Raw genomic sequence first — 16,682 nt, forward strand, 5'->3', positions numbered from 1 at the left:
GTCCTTCTTCTTGAGGAGTTCTCTGCTAATTCTGGGTTTCTTCCCTCTCCATATGAAGTTGGTGGTCAGTTTTTCCAATTCTTTGAAGAAGGTTGATGGTAATTGGATTGGTATAGCATTGAACTTGTAGAGTGCTTTAGGAAGAACGGTCATCTTTACTATGTTCAGCCTACCTAACCATGAGCAGGGGAGCTTCATCCATTTGTGAAGGTCACTTTTGGTTTCCTGTAATAGGGTTTTATAATTATGCTTATATAGGTCTTTAGTATTTTTTGTTAAGTATATTCCTAGGTATTTCAGTTTGTTCTTGGCTACTGTGAAGGGTACTTCCCTCTTAATCGCCTCTTCCATGGCCCTGTCCGATGTGTATAGAAACCCTACCGACTTCTGTTTATTGATCTTGTATCCTGCTACTCTTCCGTATTCCTCTATTGCTGTAAGTATTCCAACTGTGGAGTTTTGGGGGTCTTCAATGTATAGGATCGTGTCATCTGCAAATAACGATAGTTTCACCTCCTCCTCTCCCAACTGGATCCCTTTGATGTCCTTCCGCTGTCTTATGTTGTTAGCCAGAACCTCCAAAACGATATTGAATAGAAGAGGGGACAGGGGGCATCCTTGTCTTGTACCCTTTTTCAGTGGTATTGTTCTTGTCTTTTCTCCATTGACTATGATGTTGGCTGTTGGTCTTTCATAGATAGCTTGTATGAGCTTGAGGAACTTACCTTCCAATCCTATCTTCATGAGTGTTTTCATTAGGAATGGATGCTGGATGTTGTCAAATGCTTTTTCTGCATCTATGGATATTATCATATGGTTTTTATCCTTTTTCTTCTCGATGTGGTCTATGATATTGATGGATTTTCGGATGTTAAACCATCCCTGCATCGCTGGGATGAATCCTACTTGGTCGTGGTGAATGATATGTTTGATGTTCCTTTGTATTCTATTGGCCAATATTTTGTTAAGGATTTTTGCATCTATGTTCATTAGAGATATTGGTCTATAATTCTCTACACCTGTGGGGTCTTTTCCCTGTTTGGGTATCAAAGTAATGCTGGCTTCGTAAAATGAGTTTGGGAGCTTGCCGTTCTTTTCTATGTTATGGAATACTTTGTGGAGGATCGGTGTCAGCTCTTCCCTGAATGTTTGGTAAAATTCTGCTGTGTAGCCATCTGGCCCTGGGGCCTTTTTCCTTGGTAGGTTTTTGATGACACTCTCTATTTCTTCCTTCGCTATGGGTTTGTTGAGGTTCTTGATCTCTGTCTCAGATAATCTAGGGATAGATTGTTTTTCTAAATATTTATCCATGTCTTCCAGGTTTCTGAATTCATTAGAATACAAACCTTCATAGTACTTTGTGATTATCCTTTTTATCTCATTGGGGTCTGTTGTTATTGCCCCCGATTCATCCCTCATCCTGGCTATTGATGATTGTTCCTTTCTATCTTTGGTAAGCTTTGCCAGGGGAGTGTCAATTTTATTAATTCGTTCATAAAACCAGCTTCTAGTTGCGTTAATCCTTTGCATTGTTCTTTTGTCTTCCCACTGGTTTAACTCCGCCCTGATTTTTATTATTTCTTTTCTCTTGCTATTGGAGGGGTAGTTCTGTTGACTCTGTTCTAGTTGTTGGAGGTTTTGTGTTAACATATCTGTCATACGCCTTTCTTCTTTTTTCATGTATGCATTCAGTGATATCAAGCTACCTCTGATAACTGCCTTTGCAGTGTCCCATAAGTTTTGATATGTTGTATGCTCGTTCTCATTAGTTTCTAGAAATTTCCTGATATCCTCTCTGATCTGGACCTTAACCCATTCATGTCGCAGGAGATCGTTCTTTATTCTCCAATTGGTGGCCCTTGCTTTTCTGGGTGCCCTCCTATTAATCTCCAGCTTTATGGCATGGTGGTCTGAGAAAGACGTCTGGATAATATCTATGTGTTTGAATTTACTCAGGCTGGCCTTGTGCCCCAGCATGTGATCTATTCTTGAGAAAGATCCGTGTGGATTGGAGAAGAATGTGAAACCTTTTGCTTTTGGATGAAAGGCTCTATAGATGTGTATCAGGCCCTGTTGCCTAATTACATTGTTTAGCTCTCTGGCCTCTTTGCTGAGCTTCTTTCCCTGTGACCTGTCTTTCTCTGATAGTGGAGTGTTGAAGTCCCCCACTATTATTGTTTCCGTGATTTCTTCTGTCATTTTTTTTAATAGTTTGTTTGACGAAATTTGCCGCACCATTATTAGGTGCGTAAATATTCAGTATGCTTATTGCTTCCTGGTTTACTGAGCCTTTGAGCATTATGTAATGTCCCTCTTTGTCTCTTTTTATGTTTTGGATCTTGAGATCCATTTTGTCGGAGATTAAGATAGCCACTCCTGCCTTCCTGGAGTTACCATTTGCTTGGTAAACTTTCTGCCAGCCCTTTATTCTCAGCATATGCTTGTCTGCTTGCTTAAGGTGTGTCTCTTGCAGGCAGCAGATTGATGGGTTATGTTTTCTAATCCAATCCTCCAGCCTCTTTCTTTTAACATATGAATTGAGCCCATTTGTATTCAAAGTGATTATTACAATCTCTGGCTTCATGGTTGCCATATTCTGTTTTGTGTTTTGGGTCTTTGCCTATCTTCCTTCATATCAGTGTACTGCGTTTGAGTGGAGGGTTTCTATCCTGTCCTCTTTTCCATCCGAGACCGTGTTGTCCTGGTACGTGTTGCTGGCATGTTGGCTTCTAGATGGAGATGGGCTATATGGTGGTCTCCTGGTGGTTCTAGTTGGAGCTTGATCTTCTGGCCATAGTGAGTCAGCCAGTATGTTCTGCAGGGTCGGGTGACTTGCAGTATATTTTTTGAGTTCTTCCTTGTCCTGGAAGACCCTTATCTTACCCTCTATCTTAATGGATAACTTGGCAGGGTATAGGATTCTGAGGGAGGCATTTTTATCTTTCAGTTTTTGGAAGATGTTGCTCCATTCTCTCCTCCTCTTCATGGTTTCTGCTGATAAGTCTGAGCATAACCTTACCTGCGCTCCTTTGTATGTGACTGTCTTCCTTTCTCTTGATGCTCGTAGAATTTTCTCTTTTTCCTCTAAGTTGGATAATTTTACAATTATATGCCTTGGCGTGTTCTTCTTGGTGTTTAGCTTAGCCGGCGTCCTCTCTGCTTCCTGTATGAGAGTCGGATTCTCCTTTGTTAGGTTGGGGAAATTTTCTTCCAGGAATTCCTTTGCTATCTTGGCGGTCGATTTGTGTGTTATGTTGTGTTCCGGTAGACCGATTATTCGAATATTATTCCTCTTCATAGCATCTGTCATTGATCTCAGGCTGTCTTCTGTTTCTTTAATTTTCCTATCTGATTGTTTTTCTCGCTTGCTTCGTTTGGTTTGAGCGTCCACGAGTTCACTGATACGGTTCTCAGCCTCCTCAAGCCTAGATATAGCTTCTGTGACCTTTTGTGTGGCCTCTGCTACCTCCTCTGTTAGTTTCTGCAGTTCCTTTTGGTGGATAGTATTCATCCCCTGTATTGTGGACTTCATCCCCTCTATTGTGCATTTCATCCCTTCTATCGTTGCATCCTTATTTTGATTTGCTTCTCTTAGCTCCTGTATTACTGCAAGCAGAGTTCTGAAGATTTCCTTTTGTGGCTGATCTATATCTGTTTCTTCTATGAGTGACGTTAGGTCTGTTAAAGTGCCTCGTTTTTCTGATTTTTTTGTTGGGAGTGATGTGGTCTGTTGATTTTTCCTTGATCCTTTAATAGGCCCCATGCTTCTGGGAGACAGGAGTAACCTTATTGTGTGGAGGCTCAGGCCACTGTGCCGTCTCCTGGGGTGGCTGGGGCGGGCTGCGGCAGGCTTAGGGCTGGCACTGGGGACCCAACAGGGCCCCAGGTGGTGAGAGCTGGCTGGAGCTCACTGATGGCTCCTCAGGGACTGCAAAGCCGAGACCCAGGCTCCACTGCAGGTGGAGTGTTTGATCTGCCCGGGCTGTGAGCGGGCGCGGGGAGGCCCCTTGGATAGCTGCGCAGGCAGCTGCGGGACACTGCAGGGAACAATGGTGTTCGCTCTCCGCCCTTTTGGCGCGAAACCGCAGGGGGCAATGGCGCCCTTCCTCTGCTCAGGCTCAGAGTCGCGGCCGCCGGGGTCCCCGCAGCACCCTGGGGAGGGCACCTACTCTTGTGCTTTGCGCAGGGGGGGGCCCTTGGTGGGCAGACTCAGCAGCGCGGGGCGCGGCGCTCCGCGGAAGCTCAGGGTCCGGGACAGGCGCGGGTTGGGCTATGGCTCCTGTTGGCGGGAAGTGCTCAGCGCAGGGTCCCCGCCAGGAGTGGAGCTGGCGCTAGGCTGCCAGGGGCTGGCGGGGGCGGGCGGGGGTGGGAGGCCAGCGCACGGAGGGCAGGTGGAGAGGTCCGCGGCAGCGGTGCGGGTGGATGGTCCCCCGTGGGGGTCGCCAGACAACCCGCGGGTCCGCTCCCCTGAGCTTGGATGAATGGAAGGAGGGACGTGGGCCCAAGGGCAGATCACTGCCCTGCGGGGAGAGGGGAACTGCGGGAGAGGAAAGCTTCTCTCCCAGTGGGGATCCACGAGTGGGGAGTGGGGAGTGGGCCGCTGGAGTAGGCAGGGCAAGCAAGCGGCTCTGGGCTGGCGTCCGGTTTGGGGATGGAGCCTAAGCCGGTCGCCAGTGAGCTCACGGCAGCTTAGTGGCCAGAGATGTCCCACTAGTCCGGTCCTCTTTCACCTAGACCCCTGCTCCGGACAAATACGTGGGGTAGGACTGGGGTGCTGTCCCAGGGGGATATTTCACTCACCAGACTCTTACTATTCAGCTACCTGGTCGCCAATCCCGCTTTGTTTGGAGGAGCTCTCAGAGTATGCGGGTGTCCCTGTCGGCCATCTTCCCCCTAATCCGATAATTTATTTTAAAACAATTCCCCTGTGTGCTACCCCGACCACTGTTTCTCTTTTACCGCTTATCCGTTCTCCCCACCCCTAGTAAAGGGTTATACATAGATCATTGTGATCAATTCCTGCTGATCTCCACCCCCCCCCCCTTCCCCTCACATTCCTGGTATCTCTAGTCCTCCTTGGACTTTCAATTGATAGAATATAAAGCTACCAAATGAACAGATTCCCTTTCAGATGATACTTAGCATGTCACAGGTGTCATTGATTTCAATGAACAAATAATTCTCATAAAAAATAAATCAGCCCTATGAATTTTTGATAAAGTATGTGAACTGTTATTATGCTATATTTTGCATCATTATATTATATCATATTAGGAAATAAAATTTCAATATTAAATATGAATCATCTTATGGATATTGTAACATTTAGGCTTTTTTATCTAGTATGACCTGTAGAAGTGTAGACTCTCACTGAGAATATCCTGTCATCTTATCTCCCAATGCCGTATCTACAGGGATGGCATTCCATTTACTCAGTGTCTATTGTCAATTAATTTAAGTAAAAGACACGGTTAAAATACTGTAGTGATGTGGTGGGGCTGTATGTGATCAGAAGAGCTTCATAAAACCCTGGCATCTTGGTAAATGATGTCCAGCTGTGTTCTTTAGGAATCTGGAGAAGGAAATGCATCTCAGAGTGATAACTAGACATGACCCTGCATGCTGGAGACACACCACAATAGAGGTGACCACTTTCTGGGATGAAGCAGTCCAATGGGATAAACTTGTATATGGAACTCCACCTTGTCTCTCAAGGGTCAAACTGGCACAATTCCCAGGGAATGTAAGACAAAAGAATACTTCATTAATGAGGCACAAGGGATTTCATCCACTAGAGCCAAAGGACTGTAAATACTTCCTCTACACTGACCAAGATCTCTTGATTCATCTAAGGTGATGAGAAAACACAATTGTACCTTCTAGCAGCCTCATGAGTGGGTCCATCTCCTTGCTCTACCTGGGGGCACAACCTCTAACTTTAGCAGTGGTACATGGGAGAAACAGCACTGGTGAACTCTTCTCTGGAAGAGCTTCAAGATCATCACAGGTGCCGGGAGATTGGTGATGCATGATGGCCCTCTCTTATTGGTAGTGTCTGCAGGCAGATCAACAGGTATAAAAAATAAAAGCAAGTTTAATGGATAAAGTCCTGGTAAGTTAGCGCCTCTGGTTTGGGTCCAAAGCAGAGGTTCTCAACCTGTGAGTCGTGACACCTTTGGGGGTTGAAGGACTCTTTTACAGTAGCAAAATGACACATGTAGTATCAATGAAAATAACTTTATTGTTGGGGTATCCCCACATCATGAGTAATTGTATTAAAGGGTCGGAGCTTTAGGAAGGTTGAGAACACTGGTATAAAGTCACCTGCTACTCTATGAGAGACCGATTTTGCCATTAGTTTTATAAAGATTAAAACCTCTGTGGAGTTCTTGTCTACCCTATAGGGTCATTCTGAATAAGAAGTATGTGTTAGTCTGGGTACTTTGGAAAAACATATCCATAGAGACTCATGTATAAGAGAGAATTTTATATAAAGGTTAAGTGAGCATCAAGAAAACACGCCAACTCAGTGCTTCCCAAGCCCACAAGTCCAATATTAACCCGTTAACCCATATGTCCAACACCTATCCAGAAAATACTCCTTCATCTCACAAGGCAGACACAATGATGCCAACTGCAAGAGGAAAGCCAAGTCAGTGAATGTGTAAGCATCTCAGCACTGGCAGGGGTCTCCACATGGGTGCTGCAGCACCCAGGGCTACATCGGGGTAGCCATGTGGCTTCTCAGCGATGTCTTGCAGGAAGTGAGCCTTGCCAGTTGAAGCAGGGAACTGCTAAGGCAGATGCACCCTGGTCCGACCATCAGAAAGCAAGAGACTCAAAAATAGAAAGGCGAGGCTCACAGAGCCATTTATCTCTCTGCCCTTCAGTTAACTCCACATGTGTTTATCGGCCAGGTTGGCACAATAAACTAACTATCTCATAGTGACTCTAGGAAATAAGTTAGATTGTGCCTTTTCCCCAGCAACCCTAAGATTTCAAGAAACATCCATTTTATATCATGTATTCCTGCTTGACGGTTTTTCAACGACTGAAAAATCATTGATTTTATGTAAACTTCACATTTTATGCATCTGTTCATGGACATTTCAATCATTTCTCCCAGCTAGTACTTGTGAATACTGCTTCTGTAAGCATTCATATACCAGTGTTTGTTTAAGTGCCTTTTTAATTTTTTTTAGGTAGTACCTTGCAGTGGAATTGCAGGTCACTTGCTAAACCTAGGGTTACAACTTGGAGGAACCAACTATCCGTTCTTCAAAACACTTGCACCTTTTCCCCCACCTGAAACATGTGAGGGCTATATGTGTGTGGTGAAAAAGTGGCAACATTCTACTAACTATTAATTCAAAATTTGCACATATTTGTTGAAGCACTCTAATAATTACTAATGTATAAAATCATGCAAAACAAAAAAGTAGTAATTTCGGGATAGAAAGCAACACAGAATGTAATACACTGGATATTCTTGTACAAATCCTGTGTATCCTTTAATATTAGACCTTTTATTCAGACTCTGTCTTGGGACCATCCACATGTTTATCAGTCTGTGGGCTGATCAGGTAAGTATGGCTTTCCTTGATGCCAAAAGGCCAAACCAGAACAGGGAGTAGTGGAGTTCAGCTGTAAAAGATACAAAAAGGTCCCTGAAGCAGATACCAATCAGGCCAGAGGAGCCTCTTCCCTGGGACACTTCTTCCACTCCCCGTCCTCCAACTATTGCCTTAAGTAGCTCCTCCTCAGAAAGATTTCCCTCTTCTCTCCTCACATCTCCAACTAGAATGAATCCTCCTGCAATACGCATGTAAACTTCTTTGCAAATTCTTTGTTTTTAACCATTTTACTGGGGGCTCTTACAGTGCTTATCACAATTCATACATACATCTATTGTGTCAAGCACATTTGTACATATGCTGCCATGAACGTTTTCAAACATTTTCTTTCTACTTGAGCCCTTGATATCAACTCCTCATTTTCCCTATCTTCCCTCCTTCCTTCCCTCACGGACCCTTGATGATATATTTTTAAAAATACTCTCCATGTCTTACCTCAACCGCTGACTCCCTTCAATGACTTTTCCTTAGTTCACCCCCTTAGGAAAGGGTTATATGCATATCATTGTGACCTATTCCCTCTTTTTCCTCCCACATTGCTCTTCCCTCCTGGTATCTCTATTCCTCTTTGGACTTTCCATTTACAGAACAGAAAGCTACCAAATGAGTAGATTCCCTTTCAGATAACACTTAGCATATCACAGGTGTCCTTGATTTGAATTAGCAAATCACTCTCATAAATAATTATATGACCCTATGAATATATTAAGTTTGTGAAATGTTATTATGCTTTATTATTTAACATTATATTATATGATATTATGAAATAAAATTTGAGTATTATGTATGAACAATCTTACAGATATTGTAACATTTAGGCTTTTTATCTCTAATGCCCTCTAGGTATGTAGACACTCAATGAGAATATCCTATCATCCTAACTCCCAACACCCTTCCTACAGGGGCATTCCATTTACTCGGGGTCTATTGTTAATTAATTGAAATTAAAAAATGATAAAAATACAGTAGTGATGTGGTGGGGCTCTATGTGATCAGAAGTGTTTCATAAAACCCTGCCATCTTGGTAAATGATGTCCAGCTGTGTTCTTTAGGTCTTTAGAGAAGGAAATGCATCTCAGAGTGATCATTAGACATTACCCTGCATGCTGGAGACACAGCACAATAGAGATGACCACCTTCTGGGAAGAAGCAGTCCAATGGGATAAAGCTGTACACGGAACTCCATGTTCTCTCCCAAAGGGTCAAACTGACACACGTTTGAATTTTCTTCTCTTAACTCCAGAGAAATAAAATTCTCAGGGAATGTAAGACAAAAGAATACTTCATTAATGAGGCACAAGGGATTTCATCCACTAGAGCCAAAGGACTGTAAATACTTCCTCTACACTGACCAAGATCTACTCGATTCATCTAAGGTGATGAGAAAACGCAATTGTGCCTTCTAGAAGCCTCAGGAGCAAGTTCATCTCCATGTTCTTCGTGGGGGCACAACCTCGAACTTTAGCAGTGGCACATGGGAGAACCAGCACTGGTGAACTCTTGTCTGACAATAACTGGATGAGCTACAACATCATCCCAGGAGCCCAGAGACTGGTGATGCGTGATGGCCCTCTCTTATTGGTAGTATCTGAAGCCTTGTCAACAGGTATACCAAATAAAAGCAATTTTAATGGATAAAGTCCTGATAAGTTAGAGTCTCTGGTTCTACAGCCTGATTCTGGCTACATGACAATGTCTTCTTTCTCTGATGTGTCTTTCCCGGTGCTGGCTCTCATTCCTGCAACCTCCTTCTCTCAGCAGCCTTCCTTGCTTCAGTGCATTAACATGTCTGTTAACTTCATTCAAATATTTTTTTCACATAGTTGCTCACAGAACTCTTATTTAGCACTAAATTATACTATATAAAGAAAGAAATGAGTAGACATTTTCCCTTCTGCAAATATCTGACATTCTCCGTAAGGTAAAAGACGGTAAGTGCATGCTTATCCCAGCTCTGCAATCCTACTGAAATGGATCATGATGTTGTTGTCCTTCCTGGGAACTTTTAGGGAAGGTTTCACAGAGAGATGATGGTCACACTGAGCTTTGACGAAGGATACAAGAGGGGTGTAATGTTTGGATTATTAAAACCATACGGTGTGCATTAGAAATTTCACCTAATAATTAATAAATGATGAAGAATGAAAACAAGGAATGGAAAGTGAAGCATGGCTGTGGACAGGCAGGCAGCAGCCATGTAACACACAGCTGTATATTTTTCCTAAGGAAGGACAACTCTGAAATTAGCGGAGCGTCAAGGCAGAATTAGCAGCACAGTCTGTCTGCAGTCAGACTCGCCTTTGGAGACATTGCTCTGTCCATGTGCAGAGCAGACTCTTGCTGCTGTGAAGACCGCAGAGAGATGAAGAGTGGAAAAAGCACAGTAGAAATGGGTGATGAATCTGTGAATAAACCATCCCAAAATTCACTGAGTAATATGACTCAGCTTGACATTTTCAGTTACGTATATTTTATAGTCTTCTATAAAACTGGAATAGAATTTGTCTTGCAGACACGAAGAATATTAGAGCTAAAGCTGTGATTTTTCTTGTCCAAGTGGCAGGTAGTGGACTCTGAGTCAAGTTCACAGCTTGTTGTTTTTGAGGTATTTGCATAAGACTAATTTTAAAATTTTTACTTAACTTTCCTGTTGAACTGTTTTTCTACTTCTGATTTATGTTAATGTATTGTTCTTTCTTTTATGCAATTGTGTCAGGAACCAATCCAGACATCATACCATTGCATAGTTCAACCTTATCAAGCAATGCTGTACATTATCTGGTTCAAAAACATTTTTTCCTTCTTATACTTCTTAATATCAGCTTCCTCTTATCCTCTCCCTGCTGCCCTCACCCACAGTCCCTGACATCCCCAGAAGGAATTCTTATTCTACATAGTGTCTTTCACCATAACTGAGATATAGGTTAACCTTGTTATCAGACTGAGTATTGTAGAGATGACCATAATAGATTAAAATGATGAATTGACTTGAATAGTTAAAACCTTGTCATTTGCTTTCTCTACTTCGTTCTTGACCTGGCTGTTAATAGTTTTTAAATATTTTCTATGTTGTTTTTTCATATTGGGGTTAATCTCTGTTGTATTTTGTCTTTGTTAATACCGTTTTTGACTCTTCGTTAAGAATATTTTTTATGTTCTTTGGTACATTAAACCCAGGATGGGTGAATCTATAGATTCAACAGGTTTTTTTAATAGAAAAATTATTGCTACAGTAATGACATTTTCCATAAAGCTTTCACTTAGACGTCTATTTTCCTCTCTGTGCAGAATCTAACATTTGTGAGTCACACATCCTTGGACTCCTGAGGCTCACAGGGATTCTGATATTTTACTCGTATTTGATGGCCAGGCCTGTGCTGATCTGTGTTGGTTAGCTATTTTGTAAAATGCCTCTCACTTGTCATTTGTCTGATGTTAGTCTCAGGAGTAGATTGGGCTTGTGCAGCTTAAAGTCTTTTCTATCTTGATTTCTTGGTTTTCGGAAGAAGACCACAGGGGCTAAGCCTCAATTTTATCCATAATCTTGTTGATAGCTGCAAACTGGTTTAGACCTGGATCAAAGTACATTAAGTATATAGGTCTGGTTCAGAAGGCTGTATTTACACCTCACAGTATTACTCATCCTTCCGGGTCAGGAACAGGGAGCATCTATGCATTTGGTCCTTTCATTTCTCTCACCGGTATCATGTCGCTGTCAGACTATTAATTTTGTTTGTATTTTGATCTATTGCCTCAGAATTTAATTTTGGTATATTACTGTTCATTATTACTATGTGGAAATTTATTGGTGGTTATATTTTTTCAAAAAGGTATCATTTTTCTATCCTTATTAGTTTTACTGTTTTTCTGTTTATCGTTGTTTCCTTGGGTTTTCTACATAAACAATGATGTCTTCTGAGGATAAAGGCAGCTTTATTTCTTCTCAATCTGTATGTTTTATTTATTTTGTGTTATTGTACTTGTTCGTACTTGTATTTAATAACAGTGTTTAGAGGGAATATCCTTGCTCGGGTTATGAAGCTAAAGAAGAAAATTGTGTAATTTTTCAGCGTTAAACACGACCCTAGCTGTAACTTTTTATAGATGTACTCTATCAAGTCAACTCTTTAAACTTTTTTCAACCTTTTTTTTGGGGGGGGGGAAGGGTAATTAAAATTTAAGTAATAATTTTGAATTCTTTCAAATGCATATTTTGATTTGATTGTATGTTTTTTCCCTTTAGTTGATATTTAAATTTTCTGTATTATGATTTTTTTCTTTACATGAACTGATTTTTAAATTTTGAACCACTTTTATGGCTGGAATAAATACCACTTTGTTGTAGTATATTATTTATTTCATACATTGTTGGACACAACTCTTTAGTGTTTTGTTGAAGATTTTTGCATTTATGTTAATGAGTACTATTGAGTGATAGTCTTCCTTTGTTATATATTTGTATCTGGTTTTGATATTACTTGCTGCTTTTTAATCTATTCTGACTCATAGAGCTCCAACAGTACAGAGAATAAACTCTCCCCACGAGTTTCCAAGACTTTATGGAGTAGAAAGCCTCATTGTTCTCCATGTTGCTTCAATGTGCTGACCTTGCTGCTGCAACCCAATGAGTAATGCAATCTCCCACCAGGACTCCTGATTTACATATGAGGGTACTGCTGGCTTCTCAGAATGAGTTGGGTATGCGCCCTCTGCTCTTACTTTCTGAAAGAGATTTTAGAGAATTTATGCCATAACTTTTCTTAAGCTTGTAGAATCCATGAGCATTTCACCAGCATATTAAACAATCACCATGTTGAATATCATAAGGATTCCTAAATGAACAGAATTTTGGAAAAATACTTAAATGAAATTCTTTGATTTCTCTTCCACTTTTCTATATATAAATATTTCAATAACTTAGTAATATTTTAATATATTTATAATGTGAGCATAGGAATTCATTTCAATAATGCACATTAAAATAATTTTCTAGTTGGGTAATTCCACTATTTTAACTTTTTGGGGTATTGTGGGGTTTAGAACTAGGTAATATAACCTTCCTTTCTCTGAATCTTACGTAGCTTGTAAAATCTCCTTTCTTTCCTTCCTTCCTTCCTCTCAGTAGAGTGGCTTTCTATCACCTGGCAGAAGATGGACGCAAATAAAATCTCAGCTCAAGGAATTCCTGGTCTTTGAAATACCCAAAGATCTCGTTTTGGATTATTGACTCACAAAGCTCAGCTCTTAGAGGAGAGGGAAATTGACATTTTTTACTGCTGTTTTGTTTATGATTATGCCTCGGGGCATAATAAAACATCATGGACGAATGTAGAGAGACCAGGAGCAGTTATCAGTAAATGAGATACAAGTTGAGCAGACATCTTAAACTGCCATCTAATATACCAAACAGTGAAATATTATACCAAATATAAATTTAGGGAAGAGTAACTTTGGTGTAGGGCTGAATTATGTACCATTTATGCATATTATATTACTGTATACTATACAAATAACACTACATTGGATCATTTAACAATATTGATGTTATCCACTGTGAGCAAGTCAATTCCAACTCTAGATGAATCCACATGTACAGAGTAGAACTTTGTAAAGGATTTTCATGGCTTTGACCTTTGGGAAGCAGATCACCAGTCTTGCCTCTAGAAGATCCTCTGAGCTGATAATACATGTCAATCTTTTAGCAAGTAGGAAAGTGCTCTCTTATTTGTACAACCTAGGGTCTCAGTGTAATACAATAGGGCATGTTGTCATATAGGGTGATGTAATAATGCATATTAAAATAATTTATGTCTAAGGACCTTACATTGGAGTCTTTAAAAATCTCAGAACCATATGATCTCCTATTCCCACCACTTTTACCTAAAACCTCAAACCAGATTCCTTTTTTGCACATGAGTTGCACTGTGCACCTTGTTGTCCATTGGGGTGAGGAATACTTCTGTGTCAGGGAGCAGCGCAGCCTCTGCATCTGCCTAAAATTATCTTCTCATCACTAACATCCTAACTTTCTTCAAATTGCCTGCTCGAAGCTTCTTTATCAGAACTGATAATACAAAGAAGCATTTCTTGTTATAAGTAATACTTAACTCTCTTATGTCTTACTCTGAATTAAGTGAAGGTTTACAGACCTGACCAACGTTCAGCAATTAATTCAACAAATCACACACATTTGATTTAACTCGTGCTTTGCAATTCCCTGAAGTACCACAGCTTATCCCACTTCCTCTTTGTGTTTCCTGTTCTCATTTCCCCTTCTTCCTAACCCCCTAAACTTTGTTCCTGGGCAAGTCCTGCCCTTTTAATCTTCTGTGGCTGATTCTTGTTGCAATGAGGAGAGCTCAGTTGCAGACGTGACTGCTGTTGGCCTGCTCCACCAGTCCACTGGACCCATTGCTTCCATGTGGCTTTCAGCTCCATCACTCTTCTTCATCTGGGAGGGAAGGGTCCAAGAGCTGCATCTTGTGCTGTTCACTAACTGCAGTTGTTCACCATTTGTCAAATAAGGGAAAACATTTTTATTTTTTCACAGAAATTTCCACAATTTTACAGATTACTCAGCATAAAGTAATTGCTTAAACATGTTTGTTGAATGAATAAAACAAAGTCTTTTTTTCACTTTAAATATTATTTTAATTTGTTAGTTAAGCTTTCATGGAGTTTTATAATCTACCAATTTCAAACATAAAGGAAACAATATTTTGTTTTCCTTGGCTGCCTCTTACACAATTGCAAAGTGACTGATTCTGTAGGATTGTTTCTGGTAAGAAGTCCGCTTCCATCTTTCATTTGAAGAATCATCTGCCTTCATGCATAAGTAGGGAAACAAGCAAGTGGTCATCCGTGAATCTGGGATTTACAGCCCTCACACGTTTCAGACTGGAAAGGGGAGATTCCAATCTAGTTTCAGACTCTTGGAATTTCCTTTCAGGAGATAAATCCAGTGTCTAGGAATCACATTGAACTATACCATCTGTCATCAGCTACTCATCATCATCTATTGATCCTGAGAATGTCCAAATCCAAGTCCACTTGATTTTGTGGGGTGGCTCCACAGCAGATGTTACCCAGGTTTCACAGTGCCTGTCCTGACAGGCAGGCTACTAAAGAACCAGGCCTTCTTCCCTCGGTGGATTCCATTGTCAACCAGCCCCGCAGATGCGAAAGCGAACAAAACAAAGTCTTAAGGAGTTTGTAGAGAATTATAATGTTTTGGGGGAGATATGATATTAGAAGAAAGGACAAGTAGACAGTGTCAGCATCAATGAGAATGCTGAACACATGGAATTCAAGAATACGAAGTCTAACAATATAAATATGGATTGATGAATTAATTACTTGTTTAAAATATAAACTAGAATATGTCCCTTAAACTACTCTTAACGGTTTATGGCATGTTTGCAATGCTCTTTTCTCTTTCCCAGTAGGTTCATCAGCTACATGGAACCAGGAAACCACACTCACATTCCAGAATTCATCCTTCTGGGGCTTTCTGAAGAGGCAGAGCTGCAGCCCCTCCTCTTTGGACTGTTCCTCTCCATGTACCTGGTCACCTTCACTGGGAACCTGTTCATCATCCTGGCCATCGCCACAGACTCCCACCTCCACACACCCATGTACTTCTTCCTCTCCAACCTCTCCTTTGCTGACATCTGTTTCACCTCCACCACTATCCCAAAGATGCTGATGAACATCCAGATGCAGAACAAAGTAATTACCTATGAAGACTGCATCACTCAGATGTACTTTTTCTTGTTTTTTGCAGGCTTAGACAACTTCCTATTGACAGTGATGGCCTATGACCGGTTTGTGGCCATCTGTCACCCTCTGCACTACACGGTCATCATGAACCCAAGATCCTGTGGCCTCCTGCTTCTGGCCTCCTGGGTATTGTCATTTCTGCACTCTGCATTAAATGCTTTAATGGTTTTGCAACTGTCTTTTTGTACAGAATTGGAAATCTCCCATTTTTTCTGTGAACTTAATCAGGTCGTCCAACTTGCTTGTTCTGACACATTCCTGGATGACTTAGTCATGTATTTAACAACTGGAATTCTGGGTGTTATTCCACTCACTGGGATCCTTTTCTCTTACATGAAGATTGTGTCCTCCATTTTGAAAATTGCATCAGCGGGGGGCAAATATAAAGCCTTTTCCACCTGTGGGTCTCACCTCTCCGTGGTTTCCTTGTTCTATGGGACAGCTCTTGGGGTTTATCTTAGTTCTACCACTGTTGAAAATTCCAGGGCCACTGCAATAGCCTCAGTGATGTACACTGTAGCCACACCCATGCTGAACCCTTTTATCTACAGTCTGAGAAATAAAGACATAAAGCAAGCCCTAAGGAAACTTTTCAGCTGAGAACCATTCTATATAATAGAAACACATCCTTACGTTTAGAGAGCTACTTTTGAAAAACAAAATTCAAAATGATACAAATCTGTATTATACTTTCCCCAGTTGTATATGGGCGCTTGTGTACACAATTTAATCTCTGTAATATTTAAGACCTAATATGAAAAATTGAAGGCATACTATGAAATCACTTCCTGCATATTTTTAAAATGTGTTTACTTTAAACAAATGTTTCCTTCAATGGTCAATTCTTCCAATGTGCCTTCAGCTTTCATTAGGAAATAGATTTTTCCATTCTAGCCATAGAGGAATAGCGTACAATTATCACAAGGAAACGGCGCTCCTTATTATCCTGAACCATTAAAATCTGGCACAGAAATTCTGTGATTCCTATTCTGGAAAACGTTGATCTTGTGATCGCATGCCTTCAACCTGCTGGTTATTCCTTTGCACTGAAGTCCTGTTGAATAATTTAAGCATGAAGATTGTAAACTTCTTCTCATTAAATGTATGTTCAAATATTTGCAATGGATTCCAGAACCACACTGAAAACCAGACCAGCTAAGCATGTTCATACCTGCTATACAGGGATCTACATTTGGCCTCATCTTTGAGGGCCGGACAGCAGAAGGGTGGGTGAGGGGAGATGCCGGACAGTGTAAGATATGACAAAAT

The 16,682-nt window shown here is 41.0% G+C and overlaps 1 protein-coding gene across 1 annotated transcript; it reads left to right on the top strand.

The window, feature by feature from the left end:
• The first annotated feature begins 15,062 nt into the window (after nucleotides 1-15,062).
• On the top strand, nucleotides 15,063-16,013 carry LOC142432337 (olfactory receptor 7A5-like). Its single transcript, XM_075537479.1, has one exon. It carries the CDS (start codon nucleotides 15,093-15,095, stop codon nucleotides 16,011-16,013), a length of 921 nt encoding a protein of 306 aa, XP_075393594.1. The 5' UTR covers nucleotides 15,063-15,092.
• The last annotated feature ends 669 nt before the right edge of the window (nucleotides 16,014-16,682 follow it).

This window comes from Tenrec ecaudatus, chromosome 1 (assembly GCF_050624435.1).
Source record: "Tenrec ecaudatus isolate mTenEca1 chromosome 1, mTenEca1.hap1, whole genome shotgun sequence".
In the NCBI taxonomy this organism is placed as follows: Eukaryota; Metazoa; Chordata; class Mammalia; order Afrosoricida; family Tenrecidae; genus Tenrec; species Tenrec ecaudatus.